This window comes from Oratosquilla oratoria, chromosome 15 (genome assembly GCF_046742065.1).
Source record: "Oratosquilla oratoria isolate Oo_2021 chromosome 15, ASM4674206v1, whole genome shotgun sequence".
In the NCBI taxonomy this organism is placed as follows: Eukaryota; Metazoa; Arthropoda; class Malacostraca; order Stomatopoda; family Squillidae; genus Oratosquilla; species Oratosquilla oratoria.
The window spans coordinates 8,426,721-8,446,151 of NC_134791.1; the positions used below are offsets into that span (position 1 = coordinate 8,426,721).

General features: G+C 42.8%; 1 protein-coding gene across 1 annotated transcript in view; it reads left to right on the top strand.

Annotated features, from left to right (window-relative positions):
- btv (dynein cytoplasmic heavy chain beethoven) overlaps positions 1-19,431 on the top strand; it is a 182,890-nt gene that overhangs the window by 103,678 nt on the left and 59,781 nt on the right. The window contains exons 53-58 of the mRNA XM_076198539.1: positions 1,767-1,903; positions 6,304-6,389; positions 7,983-8,146; positions 10,730-10,888; positions 12,504-12,743; positions 17,418-17,573. Coding sequence (XP_076054654.1) covers positions 1,767-1,903; positions 6,304-6,389; positions 7,983-8,146; positions 10,730-10,888; positions 12,504-12,743; positions 17,418-17,573 — 942 coding nt within the window. The remainder of the gene's footprint in view (positions 1-1,766; positions 1,904-6,303; positions 6,390-7,982; positions 8,147-10,729; positions 10,889-12,503; positions 12,744-17,417; positions 17,574-19,431) is intronic.

The following is a 19,431-nucleotide window of genomic DNA, read 5'->3' on the forward strand; positions in this document are numbered from 1 at the left end:
AGATGTACGGTGTAATATCCTGCCAGGATAAAGGATAAAAAAGGATCAAACACAAAGGCTGAGACGTGAGAGGTGTGACGGGAGACGGGGGGGGGGTACCTCTTCCATCATCACACAAATTTGTCTGTGTGGATGGGTGTGCGTGTATACACACATACGCACACTCACTGACGGATGCACACGCACACATGTACACACAATAGCGGACGGGTGTACACACATAATCACGGACGCGTACACACACGCGCTGATGCATGTGTACACGCGTGTACGTACATGTACACACCCATGCTCACACTGACGTATGTGCACTTACAAGCATTCACACACACACACACACACACACACACACACACACACACACACACACGTGTACACATATACACACACGTGTACACATACACACACCCTCGTGTAGATACACAAACGAAATATGTGTCTACGTGTGTGTGTGTGTGTACATGTGTGTAGGTGTGTGCGCTAGCGTGTATATATACACAAACACACACGTAAGAGTATATTTCTCGAGGGCTTGAAGGAATTACAAAATTCAATTTTCACGGGAGGGGATTTTCTCTCACGCGCAAACGACTTGCCCCCCCAAGCTGACTAAAATCCTCTCCCAAATGGGTGGGAGGAATAATGACGTCACCATAACCAAGAAATATCGATGACGTCACCGAAACAAAGGGGGTGGTGGTATTGGTGACGTCATCGTGATGAAGGTTGGATTAATGACGTCATTAGAATATTGGTGTCATTAGCGAAAGGGTGATGACGTCGCCGTAAGAGATTTTATGACGTCATCACAGCAAAAGATGACGTCACCTAGCAAGTGGGGGCTGAAGAAGTCGGAAGAAATTTTGGTTTGTGACGTCACAGGTTAAAGTTTTTTATGACGTCACAATTGCTAACGATTTTATGACGTCACAGATACTAAAGGGGATTGACGTCACAGAAGCAAACAATGGTTGAGACGTTATAGAATCAAAGAGGTTAACATTGAATTTGATGACGTCACCAGCGACGGGTGTTGGTGACGTCAGTGTAACGAAGTATTTAGATGACGTCACTGAAATGACGTCACTCAGAATGGTATTTGAAATACGGCGAGGCACTATCCCCTTAAAGTCCTCTGTATTTTTTCCACCCAATTTGGGGGTAACTCACCGTTATGAGCGTTGGTCTCCCCCCTTTCCCCCTTCACCCCCTTCCCCCTTTCTCCCCCTTACCCCCCAGACCATCATTGTACATAATTTGCTAAGTTTACTCACTCGTTTAAGCTTCTCAAAGACTTCACAAGGAGATACCACTTGATGATGACGTAGGTAATTATGAATATATATTTACTGTGTGTGTGTGTGTGTGTGTGTGTGTGCGTGTGTGTGTATGTGTAAATAAAATCAATCAGTCAACGCTCGTGTAAGTAACCTCCTCCTCCACCTCTTCCTCCTCTTCTTCCTCCTCCTCTTCTTCCTCCTGCTCTTCTTCCTCCGCCTCCACCTCTTCCTCCATCTCCTCCACCTCTTCCTATTCCTCCTCCACCCCTTCCTCCTCCTCTTCCTCCTCCTCCTCTTCCTCCTCCTCCTCTACCTATTCCTCCTCCTCCTCCACCTCTTCCTCCTACTGCTCCTAAACCTCTTCCTCCGCCTCCTCCTCGTCCTCCTCTTCCTCCTCCACCTCTTCCTCTTCTACCTCTTCCTCCTCCTCCTCCCCCCTCCCACCTCCTCCTCCACCTCTTCCTCCTCCTCCTTTTCTTCCCACAGAGTATGAGGCGTCCCTTCCTGATCGACCCGAGTTCGAGGGCTTCCGAGTGGCTCAAGGAGCACCTGAAGGAGTCCACGGTCGAAGTGACAACGCAACAGGATGCCAAGTTTGCCACCACGCTCGAACTCGCTGTTAGGTAATGTAGCAATATCTATACCTTAAAGGGGAAAAAAAAAAAAAAAAAAAAAAAAATATAAATATATATATATATATATATATATATATATATATATATATGTATATATATATATAATATATATATATATGTATATATATATAATATATATATATATATGATATATATATATAATATATATATATATACATATATATATATGTATACATATACATATATATGTATACATATATATATATGTATACATGTATATATATATATATATATATATATATATATATATATATATATATATATATATATATATATATATATATATACACAAACGAGAACAAGGTAACTAGGCTTGTTTGTTGTAGTGATGAACCTATGCAAATACAGTATACATTCAATTTCAGTCAGTATAATGTATTCGAATGCTCTCTCAAAGAGTAAAAGATGTATTCTTATAACATATGATGAATACATGAATAACAGTTCTAGGGAATACACACACACACACACACACACACACACACACATATATATATATATATATATAATATTATATATATATATATAATATTATATATATATATACACATATATGTATATATATATATATATATATATATATATATATATATATGATGCATACATGAAGTGTTGTATTATATACAGAAAAATTGTATTCCCATACAGTAAATATCTCAAATGTCATCATACATTTCGGTACAGTAAGCTTGGATAAGACCGGCGATATATTCCAAATACAACTGAATCAACAAAGGAATTATTAAATAATCCCCCATCCCCCACCGCCCCCCACTGGGGAGAGGCCACCTGCTGACGTCAGAGATCAGAATGACGTATTCGTGATTCATCAGAATGGTCTTGGATCACGTGCTGGACTCGTGATCGACAGCTATTGCCTTCCCGGATGAGAGCTTAGGGTCTATATGGGGCCCGATCTATGTGTGTGGGCTTACACACACACACACACACACACACACACACACACACATACACACACACACACACACAGATTGCAAAGAATTCCAGTGGAGAGTAATAGACTTGAGATTAAGACAATGGCGCTTCAAAACGAACAAAACAAGGGAAGAAGAAACCAGGGAGAAGGAAGAAAATTAAAAGTGGCCTATACCAACATTGACGGACTAATTTCGGGACTGAACGAACTCAATGATTATCTGTTAGAAGCAAAACCAGACATAATGGGAATTGTAGAGACTAAACTAAGAGGTGAAATACCATCCACTGTTATCGGTCAAGGTTTATACAACTACTGGATAAAAAACAGGGACAAGAAACAGGGAGGGGGAATCATGTTCTTGGCCAAGAAAGACCTAAAGGTGACAAAAATTGCAGAGGGCAAAGGTAATGCTGAATTGATCATGATAAAAGTCGAAGGCAAGAATATGAAAAGTAGAAAGTTTGTGGTGACTTATGTGCCTCCAAAAACAAGCGCTTGGAAAGAAATTGAACATAAAAAAATGCTAGATGACACAAGAAAATCACTCAATGAGATACTAATGGGTAAGGGTAATCTGGTAGTTATGGGGGACTTCAATTGCAAAGAAATTTGTTGGGACAGCATGACAGTGCAAGGAGGAGATGACTCGTGGGGCAATGTACTGCTAGATATGACCATGGAGTACACAATGACCCAATGGGTCCATGAAAACACAAGGTACAGAAATAATGAAGAGCCATCGAAACTAGATCTAATATTTACAACAGAGCCTGAAATAGTGCATAAAGTCCAGTATGAGACACCAATTGGAAAGAGTGACCATGTACTCATCGAAACTATACTAAAGGAAGAAATAGACATAGAGAGGAACGAAAAGCATAGGAAAGGAAGACTGAGGTACAACAAAACAGACTTTACAAAACTAAAGACATTCTTCCGGAATGCAAACTGGGAAATATTTTACAGGGAAGAAACAGCAGTGGAAGAGAAATGGAATATATTGATGGAAAACTACAATGAAGGGGTAAACAGGCATGTACCAAGACAAAAGCGAGAGAGAGAGTACATTAAATGTTGGTTCAACAAAAGATGCAGTGAGGCAAAAGACAGAAGGGACAAAGCTTGGAAAAAGTGGAGAAAAGACAAAAAACAAAGCAAATGGCAAATTTATGTTAACTATAGAAATGAGTTTGTTAATGTGAGAAGAGAGGAGAAAAGGAACCATGAGAAGGATATTATAGACAAATGCAAAGAGCAACCCAAACTATTCTATCGGTATGTGAATGGTAAACTTAAAAACAAACAGGAATTGGTGAACTATGCCAAGGAAACATAGAATACACAGAAGATTTAGAGATGGCCGAAGTCATGAACAATCACTTTAAATCTGTTTTCACCAGAGAGAAAATACCGAATTGTGACATAGACAAAAACAAGAAATCTCCCCTCATGAATGAGTTTACAGCATCACTAAAGGAAATATCAGAACATTTATCAAGGCTGGATGTCAGAAAATCACATGGCCCGGACGGTATTGCAAATTGGATTCTAAAGGAGTGCAAAGAAGAACTAACAGACAAAATACACATCTTAATAAACAGCTCACTCAAAGAAGGAAAGATACCCGAGGACTGGAAAAACGCTAACATTGTACCAATACACAAAGGAGGAAACAAAGAAGAACCCACCAACTATAGGCCAGTATCACTAACAAGCACCATTGCCAAAATTTGTGAGAAAATAATCAAGAATAGATGGGTAAAACATCTGGAAGACAATGACATATTAAACCCAAGACAATTCGGATTCAGACAAGGAAGATCATGCTCCACAAACTTAATATGCTTTTACTCAAGACTAATAGACATAGTGCAAGAAAGAAATGGATGGGCTGATTGTGCATTCCTAGACTTGCAAAAAGCCTTTGACAAAGTACCACACAGAAAACTACTAAAAAAACTGGAACACATAGGAGGAATACAGGGAAACCTACTAAAATGGATAGAGGACTTTCTGACTGGTAGAAAGATGAGAGTAGTGCTCAGAGAAAAATATTCAGACTGGAAAGAGGTGATCAGTGGAGTACCGCAAGGATCTGTGCTGGCACCAATAATGTTTGCTATCTATATGAATGACATGGATGAGGACGTGAACTGCTACATGAGCTTCTTTGCCGATGACGCCAAACTGCTAAGGAAAATAGAAACTGATGAGGACTGTGAAGCACTGCAAGAAGACCTAAATAGGGTATGGAACTGGAGTCAGAAATGGGAAGTGGACTTTAATACTAAGAAGTGTAGCATAATGGAGTTTGGAAAAAGCAAAAACAGAATATCAGGAAAATATACAATTGGAACCAAAGAAGTAAAGAAAGTAGGATCCGAAAAAGATTTGGGAGTAATTATCACGAACGACTTGTCCTATGATATACAGATTAACAAAATTGTCGGGGAGACTTACAACTTGCTAAGATCAATAAAAGTGGCGTTTACATACTTGGACGAAGACATGATGAAAAAAATATTGGTTACATTGATAAGGCCTAGATTAGAGTATGCAGCGACATTGTGGTCCCCCAGTACCAAAAAGAATATAAAGAAAATAGAAAGAATCCAAAGAGCAGCTACAAAAATGGCACCTGCACTTGCAAACCTATCATACGAAGAGAGATTGGCTAAACTGGAGTTACCGACACTGGAGCAAAGAAGAGAGAGAGGTGACCTATTGACCATCTACAGAATCATGAAAGGCACAGAGGTACTCGATAGTGAGAACTTACTTAACTGGGACAAAAGAAACACAAGAGGACATGGAAAGAAAATAAAAAAACATAGCTATAGAAGAGAACTGAAGAAAAACAGTTTTCCTCATAGAGTTTTGGACACTTGGAACAAACTGGACAATGAAATAGTATGCGCAAAAACCATTCATGAGTTTAAAAACAAACTAGACACTGCAAGATACAAAGGCGGGACAACACGAGCATAGCTCCCCTTCCCGCAAAATACAACTAGGTAAATACAACTAGGTAAATACACACACACATACCTCCTTGCCCACCAGAGCTGGGTTACCGGTGTCACATCCGATAAACAACCCCGTGAATTTGGAATCCCAAGTCACTGGCTCCCAGTAAAGCGATGCTGAAATTTTCAGCTCTAGACAATGTGTGTGTGCGTGTGTGTGTGTGTGTGTGTGTGTGTGCGCGCGTTTGACAGACTTTGAAAACAAGCATTAAGGAGACGGTCCTCTCCGACGTCTAACAGTCCCTCGCCTCTGACAGAAGCGCCAAAATCAGTACACCCCCAAATACCCACCCCTAAATCAAAGGTTTTAGAATACAGTCCACTGACCCCCAAATTCAACACGGGCGCGCGACAGCGCCACTAGGACAGAATCGCTGGTGATTATTCTAATCCACTTTCAGGTTCGGGAAGACGCTGATCATCCACGAGGTGGATCACATCGAGCCCATCCTCTATCCACTCCTCCGAGGCGATTTGGTCAGCCAAGGTACTGACGTCATATATGACGTCATCGTTTTTATTTTATATTTTTATCACTTCATGTTTTTTGTGGCTATGACGTCATCAGTTGATCTTCGACGTCTACAGTACAACAGCTTATTTTCGATGTATATGACGTCATTTATTTGTTCTTCGATGTCTATTACGTCATCAGTTTATTTTCGACATGTATGACGTCATCAGTTTGATTCTTTGAGAAGCTTTGGGTATATGAATAGATATACGCGCGCACATGGACCCATGTATACATATGTGCGCCAATACGTACACATGTATACAGGTATACACGAACACTTCGCACACATAAACACGTACACGTGCACATGTGCACATACACACACTCGTGCACGCACACTCATACAGGTACACGTACACACGCACGCATGCACACGAATACGTACACACGCACACGAACAGAGGCACTTACTTAAACGCACATGTACACACACATACGTACACACGCATACGTACACACGCACACATACATACGCATATACGCACACTCATGCATACCCACACACACACAAACGCACACATACACATACACTTAATGCACGCACACGCATGCATATGGCGAGATGCACACACACACACACACACACACACACACACACACACACACACACACACACACGAACATTGAATGGAGCTATTATTAGAGGTGACCACGTGTACTCGAGGTGAAAATGTGTGGGCGTCAGGAACAAGGGGGATGGTGGGGGGAAGAGGGGGGAAAGGGAAACGGGGAGGGGAAATGGGGGGAATAGATCTGGCAATATTAATTTACTTTGTGTTGAGAGCTTCTCGTTCTCAAAACCACCGATATCTCTCCCCCTCCCCCCACAGTTCTCACCCCCTCCCCCCTCCCCCCACAGTTCTCCCCCTCTCCCCCCCCCGTCCCCACTGTGGTTGTGTAACTCGCTTTCATGTCCAAAATAACTTGAAGGAGTCTGAGGAGTCTGGGCGGGGATCGAAACGTTAATGAAGAAAGAGTAGTAGGCTACGATGGCTGAGTTTATGTATCATGTCTGAGGTTTCTGTGTACGCTTCCTCCTCCTCCTCCTCTTCATCTTCCTCCTCCTCCTCTCTCCTCCACTTCCTCTCTCCTCCTCCTATTCATCTTCCTCCTCTCTCCTCCACTTCCTCTCTCCTCCTCTTCATCTTCCTCCTCCTCCTCCTCCTCCTCCTCTTCATTTTCCTCCTCTCTCCTCTTCCTTCCTCCTCCTTTTCCTATCTCCTCCTGTCTCCTTTCCCTCCACCTCTTCCTTCCTCTCTTCCTCCTCCTCTTCCCTCCTCTTTCCTCCTCCTCTTCCCTCCTCTCTCCTCTTCCTTCCTCCTCCTTTTCCCTTCTCTTCCCTCCTCTTTCCTCCTCTTCCTCTTCCCTCCTCTCTCCTCCCTCCTCTCTCCTCTCCCCTCCTCCTCTTCCCTCCTCTCTCCTCCCTCCTCCTCCTCCTCTTCACTCCTCCTCTTCCCTCTCCTCCCTCCTCCTCTTCCCTCTCCTCCCTCGTCCTCTTTCCTCTCCTCCCTCCTCCCCTTCCCTCCTCTCTCCTCCTCCTCTTCCCTCCTCCTCCTGTCGCAGGTCCCCGCCACGTGGTTCAGGTGGGCGAGAAGGTCCTGGACTACAACGAGAGTTTCCAGCTGTTCCTGGCCACGCGGTCCCCCGACACGCAGCTTCCGCCCGACGCGTCGGCCATCATCACCTCCGTCAACTTCACCACCACCAGGGCCGGACTCACGGGCCAGGTCAGTCAGAGTCCCCCCCCCCCAAACCTTCAGAAAGGTCAGATTCCACCCCCAAACCTTCAGAAAGGTCAGACTCCCCACCCCCACCTTCAGAAAGGTCAGGTCAATTTCCTCCCCAAAAAGGTCGAGAGGTTAGGTCAGTTTCCCCCAGAAGGGTCTCAAGGTCAGGTCAGTTCCTTTCCAGGAGGATCAAGAGTTCAGGTCAGTTTTCCTAGAAAGGTCTCCAGGTCATGTCAGTTTCCCCCCCAGAAAAATCAAGAGGTCAGGTCAGTTCCTTTCCAGGAGGATCAAGAGTTCAGGTCAGTTTTCCTAGAAAGGTCTCGAGGTCAGGTCAGTTTGCCCCAGAAAGGTCAAGAGGTCAGGTCAGTTCCTTTCCAGGAGGATCAAGAGTTCAGGTCAGTTTTCCTAGAAAGGTCTCCAGGTCATGTCAGTTTCCCCCCCAGAAAAATCAAGAGGTCAGGTCAGTTCCTTTCCAGGAGGATCAAGAGTTCAGGTCAGTTTTCCTAGAAAGGTCTCGAGGTCAGGTCAGTTTGCCCCAGAAAGGTCAAGAGGTCAGGTCAGTTCCTTTCCAGGAGGATCAAGAGTTCAGGTCAGTTTTCCTAGAAAGGTCTCGAGGTCAGGTCAGTTTGCCCCAGAAAGGTCAAGAGGTCAGGTCAATTTCCTCAGAAAGATCAAGAGCTCAGGTTAGTTTTCCTAGAAAGGTCAAGAGGTCAGGTTAGTTTGCCCCAGAAAGGTCAAGAGGTCAGGTCAGTTTCTCCTAGAAGGATCAAGAGGTCACTGAGGTCAGTTCCCCCCAGGAAGGTCAAGAGGTCAGGTCATTTCCCTCCAGAAGTGTCTAGGGGTCAGGTCAGTTTCCTTCTAAAAAGGTCTCGAGTTCAGAGTCAGTTTCCCAAAAGCTTTCGGGTCAGTTTCCTAAAACATTTGGGGACAGTTTCCACAATTATTGGGTTGTTGGGTCTTAGTTTCAAAAGGACTTTGGGTCAATTTCCCGAAGGACCGTGTGTCAGTTTCTCAGAGTTTTCAGGTCAGTTTAGGAAAAAAAAAAAATCGGGTCAGTTTCCGATTGGTTTTGGGCCAGTTCCACATTGGTTTCGGGTCAGTTTCCCGAAAGCTCTCGGGTCAGTTTCCCAATCAGTTTCGGTCCAGTTTCCAAAGCGCTCGGATCAGTTTCTCAAAAGCTCTCTTGACAGCTCTAGAAAGGGTCTTGGGTCAGTTTTCCAAAATTTGTACGGCCAGTTCCAGAAAGGGCCTCGGTCCAGTTTCCAGAATCTCCCAAATCGGTCCTAAGAGGGATCCGACCCGAACCGCTCTCGGGTAATCGAATCCGACGCCGGCGGTCGGCCGGGTAATGAGGTCATAATCAGGGAGTTTGCGTGGGCGGGCCGAGTAAATGTTTCAAGGTCACGACAAGTCAGGTTAGATTAGGCGAGGTCAGGTTAGGTTAGGCGATGTCACGACAGGTCAGGCAAGGTCAGGTTAAGTTAGGCGATGTCACGGTCAGGTTAGGTTAGGCGAGGTCACGGTCAGGTTAGGTTAGGTGGGGTCACCACAGGTCACGATCAGGTCAGGAGAATAGGTCTATACGGTCTGCACCCCTAACCCTGTTCAGTTGAACAAATTTGTTATCGTGAACAATAATGAACACTAAAACTCAAAGAATAATTTAATCGAAGAACACTCCCCACGGAGGGGAAGGAAGGGGGGAGGGAGGAGGATGTCCTTCAGCTGAATAAAATCGCCTGACGGCAAACAGAACGAAGACGAGGCGTAGAAGGTCAGTCTAGATGATCTTGTGATGGGATTAATCTTCTTCGAATTGGTTAACTTAAGCTGGTTATGGTCATCTCCCTGGACGGTTAATCCCTTCCGTGCCGGGTGGTCCTTTTTCCTCTGTTACTGACTGCCGTCAGGTGATTTTATTCATCTCTGTGGTACTTATTCAATACTAATCCTGTTGTCAGATTGATAATGATAATAGTAATAATAATTATAATGATAATGGTAGTCATGATATTAATGATTATGATAAATTATGAAAATTATTATAAGTGATAATAGTTTTGATTATCATATAAGTAATAATAACGATGATAGTAATAATAATTGTAAAAATAATTTATAATAGTTAATGATACGGTAACAAAAAAAGAAAAATGAATAAAACAGTGGCTAGATTAGACAAATAAAAAAAATATATATCGGGTATATAATAACGAGCAACGGGCTGCGCCCGACCCCGCTACGCGGGAGCTCGGACCTTCGAGCAAGCTCACTTCGCTCGCAGCCAATCGGTCGTCTTCGTTGCTGTGACGTCACTGTTCTCTGCCAATCAGTCGTCTTCGTTGCCATGACGTCACCACTCTTTCAGCCAATGAGGGGCCGGAGGGGATGTGTCCCCTTGAGGGATTTCCGGTTTCCGGTCCGATTTTGATCGACATCAACAAGATTTCTTTTATCAGTATAAAGATAAATAAAATAATAGATAAAGTATAAAATAAGATCGATAAATAAGTAAATAAATAGAATAAATAAATAACATAGACAAACAAACAAATAAGGTTCTTTACATCCTCCGGTACGCAGTTGCTAGCGGCGACGCTGCAGATCGAGAAGCCCGAGCTCGAGGTCCGGCGCTCCGACCTGCTCCGTCAGGAGGAGGAGCTCCGAGTCCAGCTGGTCACCCTCGAGGACCAGCTCCTCCACACTCTGGCGGAGTCCCAGGGCAACATCCTAGAGAACAAGGTAAGAGTAGAGGGACTCTCTAGAGGACAAGGTAAGGGGGAGAGCCACTGTCTAGAGAACAAGGTAAGGGGGTGGGGCACTCTCTAGAGAACAAGGTAAGGGGATGGGGCACTCTCTAGAGAACAAGGTAAGGGGATGGGGCACTCTCTAGAGAACAAGGTAAGAGTGGGGAAACTCTCTAGAGAGCGTAAGTGGGAGTGGAACTCTTTAGAGACCAAGGTAAGTGGGAGGGGAACTCTCTAGAGAACAAGGTAAGTGGGAGGGGAACTCTTTAGAGAACAAGGTAAGGGGATGGGGCACTCTCTAGAGAACAAGGTAAGAGTGGGGAAACTCTCTAGAGAACAAGGTAAATGGGAGGGGAACTCTTTAGAGAACAAGGTAAGTGGGAGGGGAATTCTCTAGAGAACAAGAGAAGGGGGAGGGGCACTCTCTAGAGAACAAGGGAAGGGGTAACTCTCTAGAGAACAAGGTGGACTCTAGAGAACAAGATGTGAGCGGGACTCTCAAAAGAACAAAGTAAGGGGGAGGGCCACTGTCTAGAGAACATGTTAAGAGTGGGGGACTCGCTATAGAACAATATAAAGAGGGTACTCTCTAGAGAACAAGGTAAAAGGGGGAGCTCTATAGAGGTTGGGTAAGTGGATACTCTCTAGAGAACAAAGTAAGAGGGGGTAGTCTCTAGAGGGCAAGGTAAAGGGGAGGAGAACTTTCTAGAGAACAAGGTAAGAATGGGAGAACTCTCTAGAGAACAAGGTAAGGCGGGCGGACTCTAGAGAACAAGATGTGAGCGGGACTCTAGAGAACAAGGTAATGGGAACATTCTAGATGTGTCTAGAGTCTACCAGGGTGGTCGCGGACCTTCCCCTTTTCCCCCCTCCCCTTTTCCCCTCCCCTTTTCCCCTTCCCCTTTTCCCCCTCTTTTCCTCCACCCCTTTTCCCTTCCCTTTTCCCTCTCCCCTTTCCCCCTCCCCTTTCCCCCTCCCCTTTCCCCCTCCCCTTCCCCCTCCCCTTTCCCCCTCCCCTTCCCCCTCCCCTTTCCCCCTCCCCTTTCCCCCTCCCCTTCCCCCTCCCCTTTCCCCTTCCCCCCTCCCCTTCCCCTTTCCCCCTCCCCCTCCCCTTCCCCTTTCCCTATCCCCTTTCCCCCTCCCTTTTACCCCTCCCCTCCCCTCAGCAGAGGGCGTCAGAACACGGTTAAAAAGTTAACCGAAGTTAACGTCGAGTTAAGAACATTTGTGGTATAATAGATGGTGGCTAGGTCATGTTAGGTCAGGCCGGGACAAGTTAGGTCAGATCAGGTCACACGTCAGGTCCTCTCGATGCGTCGACGCTGTTTAAAAGCGATATCACACTGGGCCTTATCACATTGGGGTATTTTTCCTCCGATTGTTGGAGGAAATCTGCAGCTTTAGGGAAGGAATCGGACATGCTGAAAGAAAATCATTTACCTCCAACATTTTTTTTTTTTTTTTTTTTTTTTTTTTAAGCCAAAACGGTTCACCATAAACGGTGATTTTCCGTCGGAAATAAGTTCAGGAGGAATCGAAGGAAAAATCGCCTAGTATGATAACATCTGAAATCGTCCGGTCCATTCACCAGCGCCTCTCTCCGCCTTCAGGAACTGCTGGCGTCCCTGGAACAGGCCAAGTCGAGCGCAGCGACGATCGAGTCGTCCTTGGTCGAGTCTGTGAAACTCCAAGAGGCTCTCGAGGTCGAGCGGGAGGCCTACGTCGACTTCGCGAATTCGGGGTCGAAGCTCTTCTTCGTCATCAGCGACCTGTGCAAGAGGAGCCCTATGTACCGCTTCAGCCTGGCCTGTTTCCTGGCACTCTTCAACAAGTCTCTCAAGACACCACAGGCAAGTTCCCCTTCTTCTTCTTCCTCTTCTTTTCTTTTTCTTTTTCTTCTTTTTCTTTTTCTTTTTCTTCTTTTTCTTCTTTTTCTTCTTTTTCTTCTTTTTCTTCTTTTTCTTCTTTTTCTTCTTTTTCTTCTTTTTCTTCTTTCTTCTTTTTCTTCTTTTTCTTCTTTTTCTTCTTTTTCTTCTTTTTCTTCTTTTTCTTCTTTTTCTTCTTTTTCTTCTTTTTCTTCTTTTTCTTCTTTTTCTTCTTTTTCTTCTTTTCTTTTTTCTTATTTTTCTTATTTTTCTTCTTTTTCTTATTTTTCTTATTTTTCTTCTTTTTCTTCTTTTTCTTTTTCTATTTCTTTTTTTCGACTTTTTCTTCTTTTTTCTTTTTCTTCTTTTTCTTTTTCTTCTCCTTCTTCTTCTTCTTCTTCTTCTTCTTCTTCTTCTTCTCCTTCTTCTTCTTTTTCTTCTTTTTTAAGGAATGGGAGAGACCCTTCTTCTAAGTTTTCATTTTCCTCTTCGCCTTCTTCTCCATCATCTTCTTCGCTTTCGTCTTCTTCTTCGCCTTTTTCTTCTTCTTCGCTTTCTTCTTCTTCCTCCTCGTAATCTTCATCTTCTTCTTCCTCTTAATCTTCATCTTCTTCTTCCTCTTCTTCTTCATCCTCCTCTTAATCTTCATCTTCTTCCTCCTCTTAATCTTCACCTTCCTCCTCTTTTTCCTCCTTTTCTTCCTCCTTTTTTCCTCCTCCTCTTCTTCCTCCTCTTCTTCCTCCTTTTTCCCCCCTCTTCTTTTCCCTCCTCTTTTTTTATAGGCACGTAGGCACCTCCTCGGAGGATCTATTGAATAAGAAATAAGGACGGAAAAAAAATCAAGGGAATGTTTGGAATAGAAAATAAAGACGAGTTTTAAAACAACGGGGAGAAAATGGTGTCCATTGAAGACTAAATTAATCTTTTCAGAGATTGCCCTCTCTCTCCTCTCTCTTCTCTCTCTCACTCTCACTCTCTCTCTCTCTCTCTCTCTCTCTCTCTCTCTCTCTCTCTCTCTCTCTCTCTCTCTCTCTCTCTCCTTCCTCCTTTCTCTCTCTCTCCTCCCCCCCTCTCTCTCTCTCTCTCTCTCCCTCTCCCTCTCTCACCTCTCTCTCTCTGTGTATCTCACGCTCTCTCTCTCCCTCTCCTCCCTCCTCTCTCTCTCTCTCTCTCTCTCTCTCTCTCTCTGTATCACACACTCTCTCTCTCCCTCTCCTCCCTCCTCTCTCTCTCTGTATCTCACGCTCTCTCTCTCCCTCTCCTCTCTCCCTCTCCCTCTCCTCTCTCTCTCTCTCTCTCTCTCTCTCTCTGTGTGTGTGTGTGTGTGTGTGTTATCTTTCTCGAAGCCTTTACAACGTTTCAGGTTCATATAAACATGAGCCTTCTATAATACTTGAACTTCAAGTAACACTCGAAGCTGGAGAACGAGTCCTCGTGAATTCGAGTCTCGCATCTCCAGACGTTATCTACAACGTCACCTAACCACGTGACCCGGTTTCACCTGGTTCGAGAAAAATCGAGACTAACGTATATGGCAACATCTCCGATCATTCGATGTTGCCATTCCAGTGAGTCTCGATTTTCTCTCTCTCTTTTTTTTTTTTTTTTTAAACAGAGTATGATAAGGGTGGTGTGTCTACACCAGGAGACGCTCAGCGCCTGGTAGAACCTTTGCCAGGTCTGCTAGGACAGCTTGGGCGAGTGGCGGTCACTAATGGTTTTATTTTGCTCGGGCCGTCTTGGCGAAGTTTCTCTCTCTCTCTACCTCTCTATCTCTTCTTTCTCTCTACTTCTCTCTATCTCTCTACTTCTCTCTCTATCTCTACTTCTCTCTTTTTCTCTCTATTTCTCTCTCTACTTCTCTCTCTCTCTCCCTTTCTCTCTCTATCTCTTTCTACCTCTTTCCTTCTCTACCTCTCTCTATCTCTCTACTTCTCTCCCTTCTACTTCTCTCCTTCCCTCTCTCTCTACCTTTCTCTCTCTACCTCTTTCTCTCTATATCTGTCTATCTCTTTCTCTCCACCTCTCCCTCCACCTCTCTGTACCTTATTATGATGACTTCCTATAATCACCCAATTTAGATCATATGACGTCACAGCAATTAAAGCAGACAGCCTACACAACACGAAAGAATATGATGAAATAAATTTAACCAGAATAAAACGAACAAAGAGCACCACGCTAGGCGACTTTCATTCAGCCGAGGGTCCCGGCGCTCCCTGGACTGAACAAGCCCTGAATGGTCGAGACCCACACAAGGTCGGGTCCAGCCCTCAGCTGAATAAAATCGCTTGGCGGCAACCACAGTCGGAAATAGCATAACTATTTTTGTGATTAATGTAATCATTACGATTTGATCAATTATGTCCTTGGTATTATTCTTAATGTTTAATTTTTTTTATTATATTGTAACCTCGTTATTTGATATAATTTTTCATTGTTTATTAATCTTTTATTAACATTAAGAAATTTAATTAACATCGAAAATTTTAATTAACATTAATGTTTAATGATTTATCATTTCATATTTCATTTTATTGTGTTTTGTTTTATTATTATTTTATTATTATTAATATCGATACTATTATTATTATTATTATTATTATGATTATTATTATTATTATTATTATTATTATTATTGTTATTAATATCGTTACTATTATCATTATTATTATTATGATTATTATTAGTATCATTATCATTATCATTATTATCATTATTATAATTATCATTATTATCGTTATTATAATTATTATTATTATGGGAAGTGCAGTATGTGGCGATGAAATGGGTGGGAGTGGATTTATGCCTTTGGCTACCTCCCTTGTAAGGGGAAAAAAAGCCCTTGGTATATGTATATACGTATGTATTATTATGATCATTATTATTCTTGATTGTGGCCGATAGATCACTAGCGCCTCTATCCAAATGGACGGCTTGAGTGTAAGTTCCGCCTTGACATCAAATGTCAACTTAAAGTTGATGTTTCCACTTCAATCATCAATACTTTCCGCCTTGGGTCGCGGTGACCGCCACGTGCCCAAGCTATCGGAGCACCCTGGGCAAAGGTGGCGGCCTCTCGTTCTGGTGCACATGCAGAACAAGAGATTCTGGGATTCGTCTAGTTGCTCGCTTGTATGTATACATACACGTACATAAATACATTCATACATACATACATATGCATACATACACGTACATACATACAGTACACGTACATAAATACATACATAATGCATACATATACACACATGCATTCACATGCATATATGCACTCATACATAACATATGCATACATACATACATATACACATACTTATATGCACTCATACATAATATATACATACATGCATATATACACGCGTATATGCACTAATACATAATACATGTATATATACACACACGTGTATATGCACTAATACATAATACATGCATCCATGCACTAACGCATACATACAAACATGTATACATGCACACACACATACATGCACACACACACATGCCCACACATGTACACACGTACACACACACACACTACATATATACATACACACACATGTACACGTACGAGAGGATGATACAGAACCCCACGAGCGTTGCTACAACCCCGTCCCCGTTTTTCTACATATTGGGAAATTTTTGGTTCCCGTAAAAAAAAAAAAAAAAAAAAAAAAAAAAAAAAAAAAAATTGGATTCAATTCACATATGCTTTCCTTACAAGGATTTCAGAATTCCTTCCATCGACACAATAGGCGTCCTTTGTTGTTGTTGCATCCCCCCAACCCCCCACCAATCTCCCCCCAACCCCCACCAATATCACCCCCACCCCCCACTCCACGCCGTCCCGCATTGTCTCCTCACCCACGTGTACCACACTTGGGGGTTACCCAGTTTCATCTTCCCGTTTTTTATTATTTATTAATTTTGTTTTCTTATTTATTTATTTATCTATCTATTCATCTATTGTTATGTGTTGGACTGTTTGCGTATTTATCTATTTATTATCTAATTTATTTACCTACTTATCTAATTGTTATTTATTTAATTTATTGTACATTCCCTTATCAATTTATTATCTTTACGTATTTATTTACATTTTTCTCTGCCGCCAGGCGATTTAATTCAGGTGTTGAGAGAGCTTTCTTCTCTCGCGCTCTGACGTCACGCGATTTTATTCAACTGAGGTCATCCCATGCTTTGACCTTCACTGACCTTCATTGACCTTAATCAACTTTTGCTGACCTTTGGTGACCTGAATCTACTATTGCCGACCTGAATAAACTTTTACCGACTTTGGAGACCTTAATCAAACTTTGCTGACCTTTAGCGACCTAAATAAACTTTTGCTGACCTTTAGCGACCTGAATAAATTTTTGATGACCTTTGGTGACCTGAATCAACCTTTGATGACCTTCGGAGACCTTAACCCATTGTTGACTTTCATTGATTTCCGCTGACCTTTGCTGATCTTCGTCGCCCTTTGTCTCTAAATGACCTTCGCTGGCCTTTGAGTCAACTTCGGCGACCTTTGTTGATTTTTCATTTACATTTCCTGACATTTGATATTTCCTGACCCTCAATTGACATTTGATATTTCCTTGACATTTGATGACCTTTGTTGAACTTCGTTGACCTTTGCTGACCTTTGTTGACCCGCAGGACGGAGGAAGCACCGAGAACCGTATCAGGACCTTGCAGCGCGCCCTCATCGACCTCGTCTACTCGTACGTCTCGAGGTCACTCTTCAAGGCCGACCGTCTCATGTTCGCCCTCCACCTCGTCCATGGGATGTACCCCGAACTCTTCCACGAACATGTGAGTCCTCCTTTTGCAGCTACTCCGTCAGGCAGTTCTTCCGTCAGGTAGTTCTTCCGTCAGGTAGTTCTTCCGTCAGGTAGTACTTCCGTCAGGCAGTTATTCCTACAGGTAGTTCTTCCTACAGGTAGTTCTTCCGTCAGGTAGTTCTTCCGTCAGGCAGTTCTTCCTTCAGGTGGTTCTTCCTCCAGGTAGCTCCTCCTTCAGGTAGCACTTCCGTAAGGTAGTTCTTCCTTCAGGTAGCTCTTCCTACAGGTAGTTCTTCTGTCAGGTAGTTCCTCCTTCAGGTAGTTCTTCCTTCAGGTAGCTCTTCCTTCAGGTAGTTCTTCCTTCAGGTAGTTCCTCCTTCAGGTAGCTCTTCCATAAAGTAGTTCTTCCTTCACGTAGTTTTCTCTTGGGAGTTTCTACAATTCGGAAGGTCTTCAGCTGCTACTTCGTCAGGTAGAATCTCTCTTTGTTGGAAGTTTGCGAATTTCGGAATAGATTTTTATTGCGAATAACGGAAATTAAAAAAAAACGGAAAACTTTATGAAAATATTCTTTGGCGAAAACCGGACTGGCCAATCACAGTGGCTTCCCGGTGTGACGTCATCCATTAAGGGGAGGAGTTTTCGATGTTAGGGCCAAGTGGCAGTCACTAGTACCCACCGAGGCGATGACCCTGGTCGGTAAATATCGATAACCAAAGAAAAATGAACGATCATATCGGAATTTGGGTCACGTTTGTGTGTCATTCCAGTGAGTTTTTACGTAATGTCGTTGCAATTTCATAAATGTTAGTTTGAAAGAAAAATTTTAAAATGTGTTTTTTTAGATCATTGTGTTCCTGGAATTAATAAGCGAGTGTGTACGCATGCATGTGTATATGTACGTGTGCGTGTGTGTGTATATGTGCGCGTGTACGTGTGTATGTGTGCGCGTGTGCGTGCGCATATGTATGTAATGTCTATATACTATTATGAGAAATGTATTCGCGTGTGTGTGTTTGAGCGAGTGTATGTGTGCGCATGTGTACATATGTACAATTATGTGATGTATACATGTAACGTGTGTGTGCGTGTGTGTGTGCGTGTATGTGTACTTACTTCTGTGTAAGCATACATATGTATGTGATGTGTGTACGAGTATATAAGGTGTGTGTGTGTGTGTGTGTGTGTGTGTGTGTGTGTGTGTGTGTGCATGTGTGTGTACTTCTGCGTAAGCATACATATGTATGTGATGTATGTACGAGTATATAAGGTAATTGTGTGTGTGTATGTGCATGTATGTTTACTCTGTGTAAGCACACATATGTATGTGATGTATGCACGAGTATATAAGGTAAGTGTATTTGTGCGTGTGTGTGCATGTATATGTACTCTGTGTAAGTATACATGTATGTATGTATTTACGAGTATATAAGGTGTGTGTGTGTGTGTGTGTGTGTATGTGTATGTATATGTACTCTGTGTAAGTATACATGTGTATGTGATGTATGTACGAGTATATTAGGCAATTGTGTGTGTATGTGCATATATGTTTACTCTGTGTAAGCATACATATGTATGTGATGTATGTACGAGTATATAAGGTAATGGTGTGTGTGCGTGCGTGTGTATGTATATGTACTCTGTGTAAGTATACATGTGTATGTGATGTATTTACGAGTATATAAGGTAATGGTGTGTGTGCGTGCGTGTGTATGTATATGTACTCTGTGTAAGTATACTGTACATGTGTATGTGATGTATGTACGAGTATATAAGGTAATGGTGTGTATGTATGTGCATGTATGTTTACTCTGTGTAAGCATACATATGTATGTGATGTATGTACGAGTATATAAGGTAAATGTGTGTGTGCGTTTGTGTATGTATAT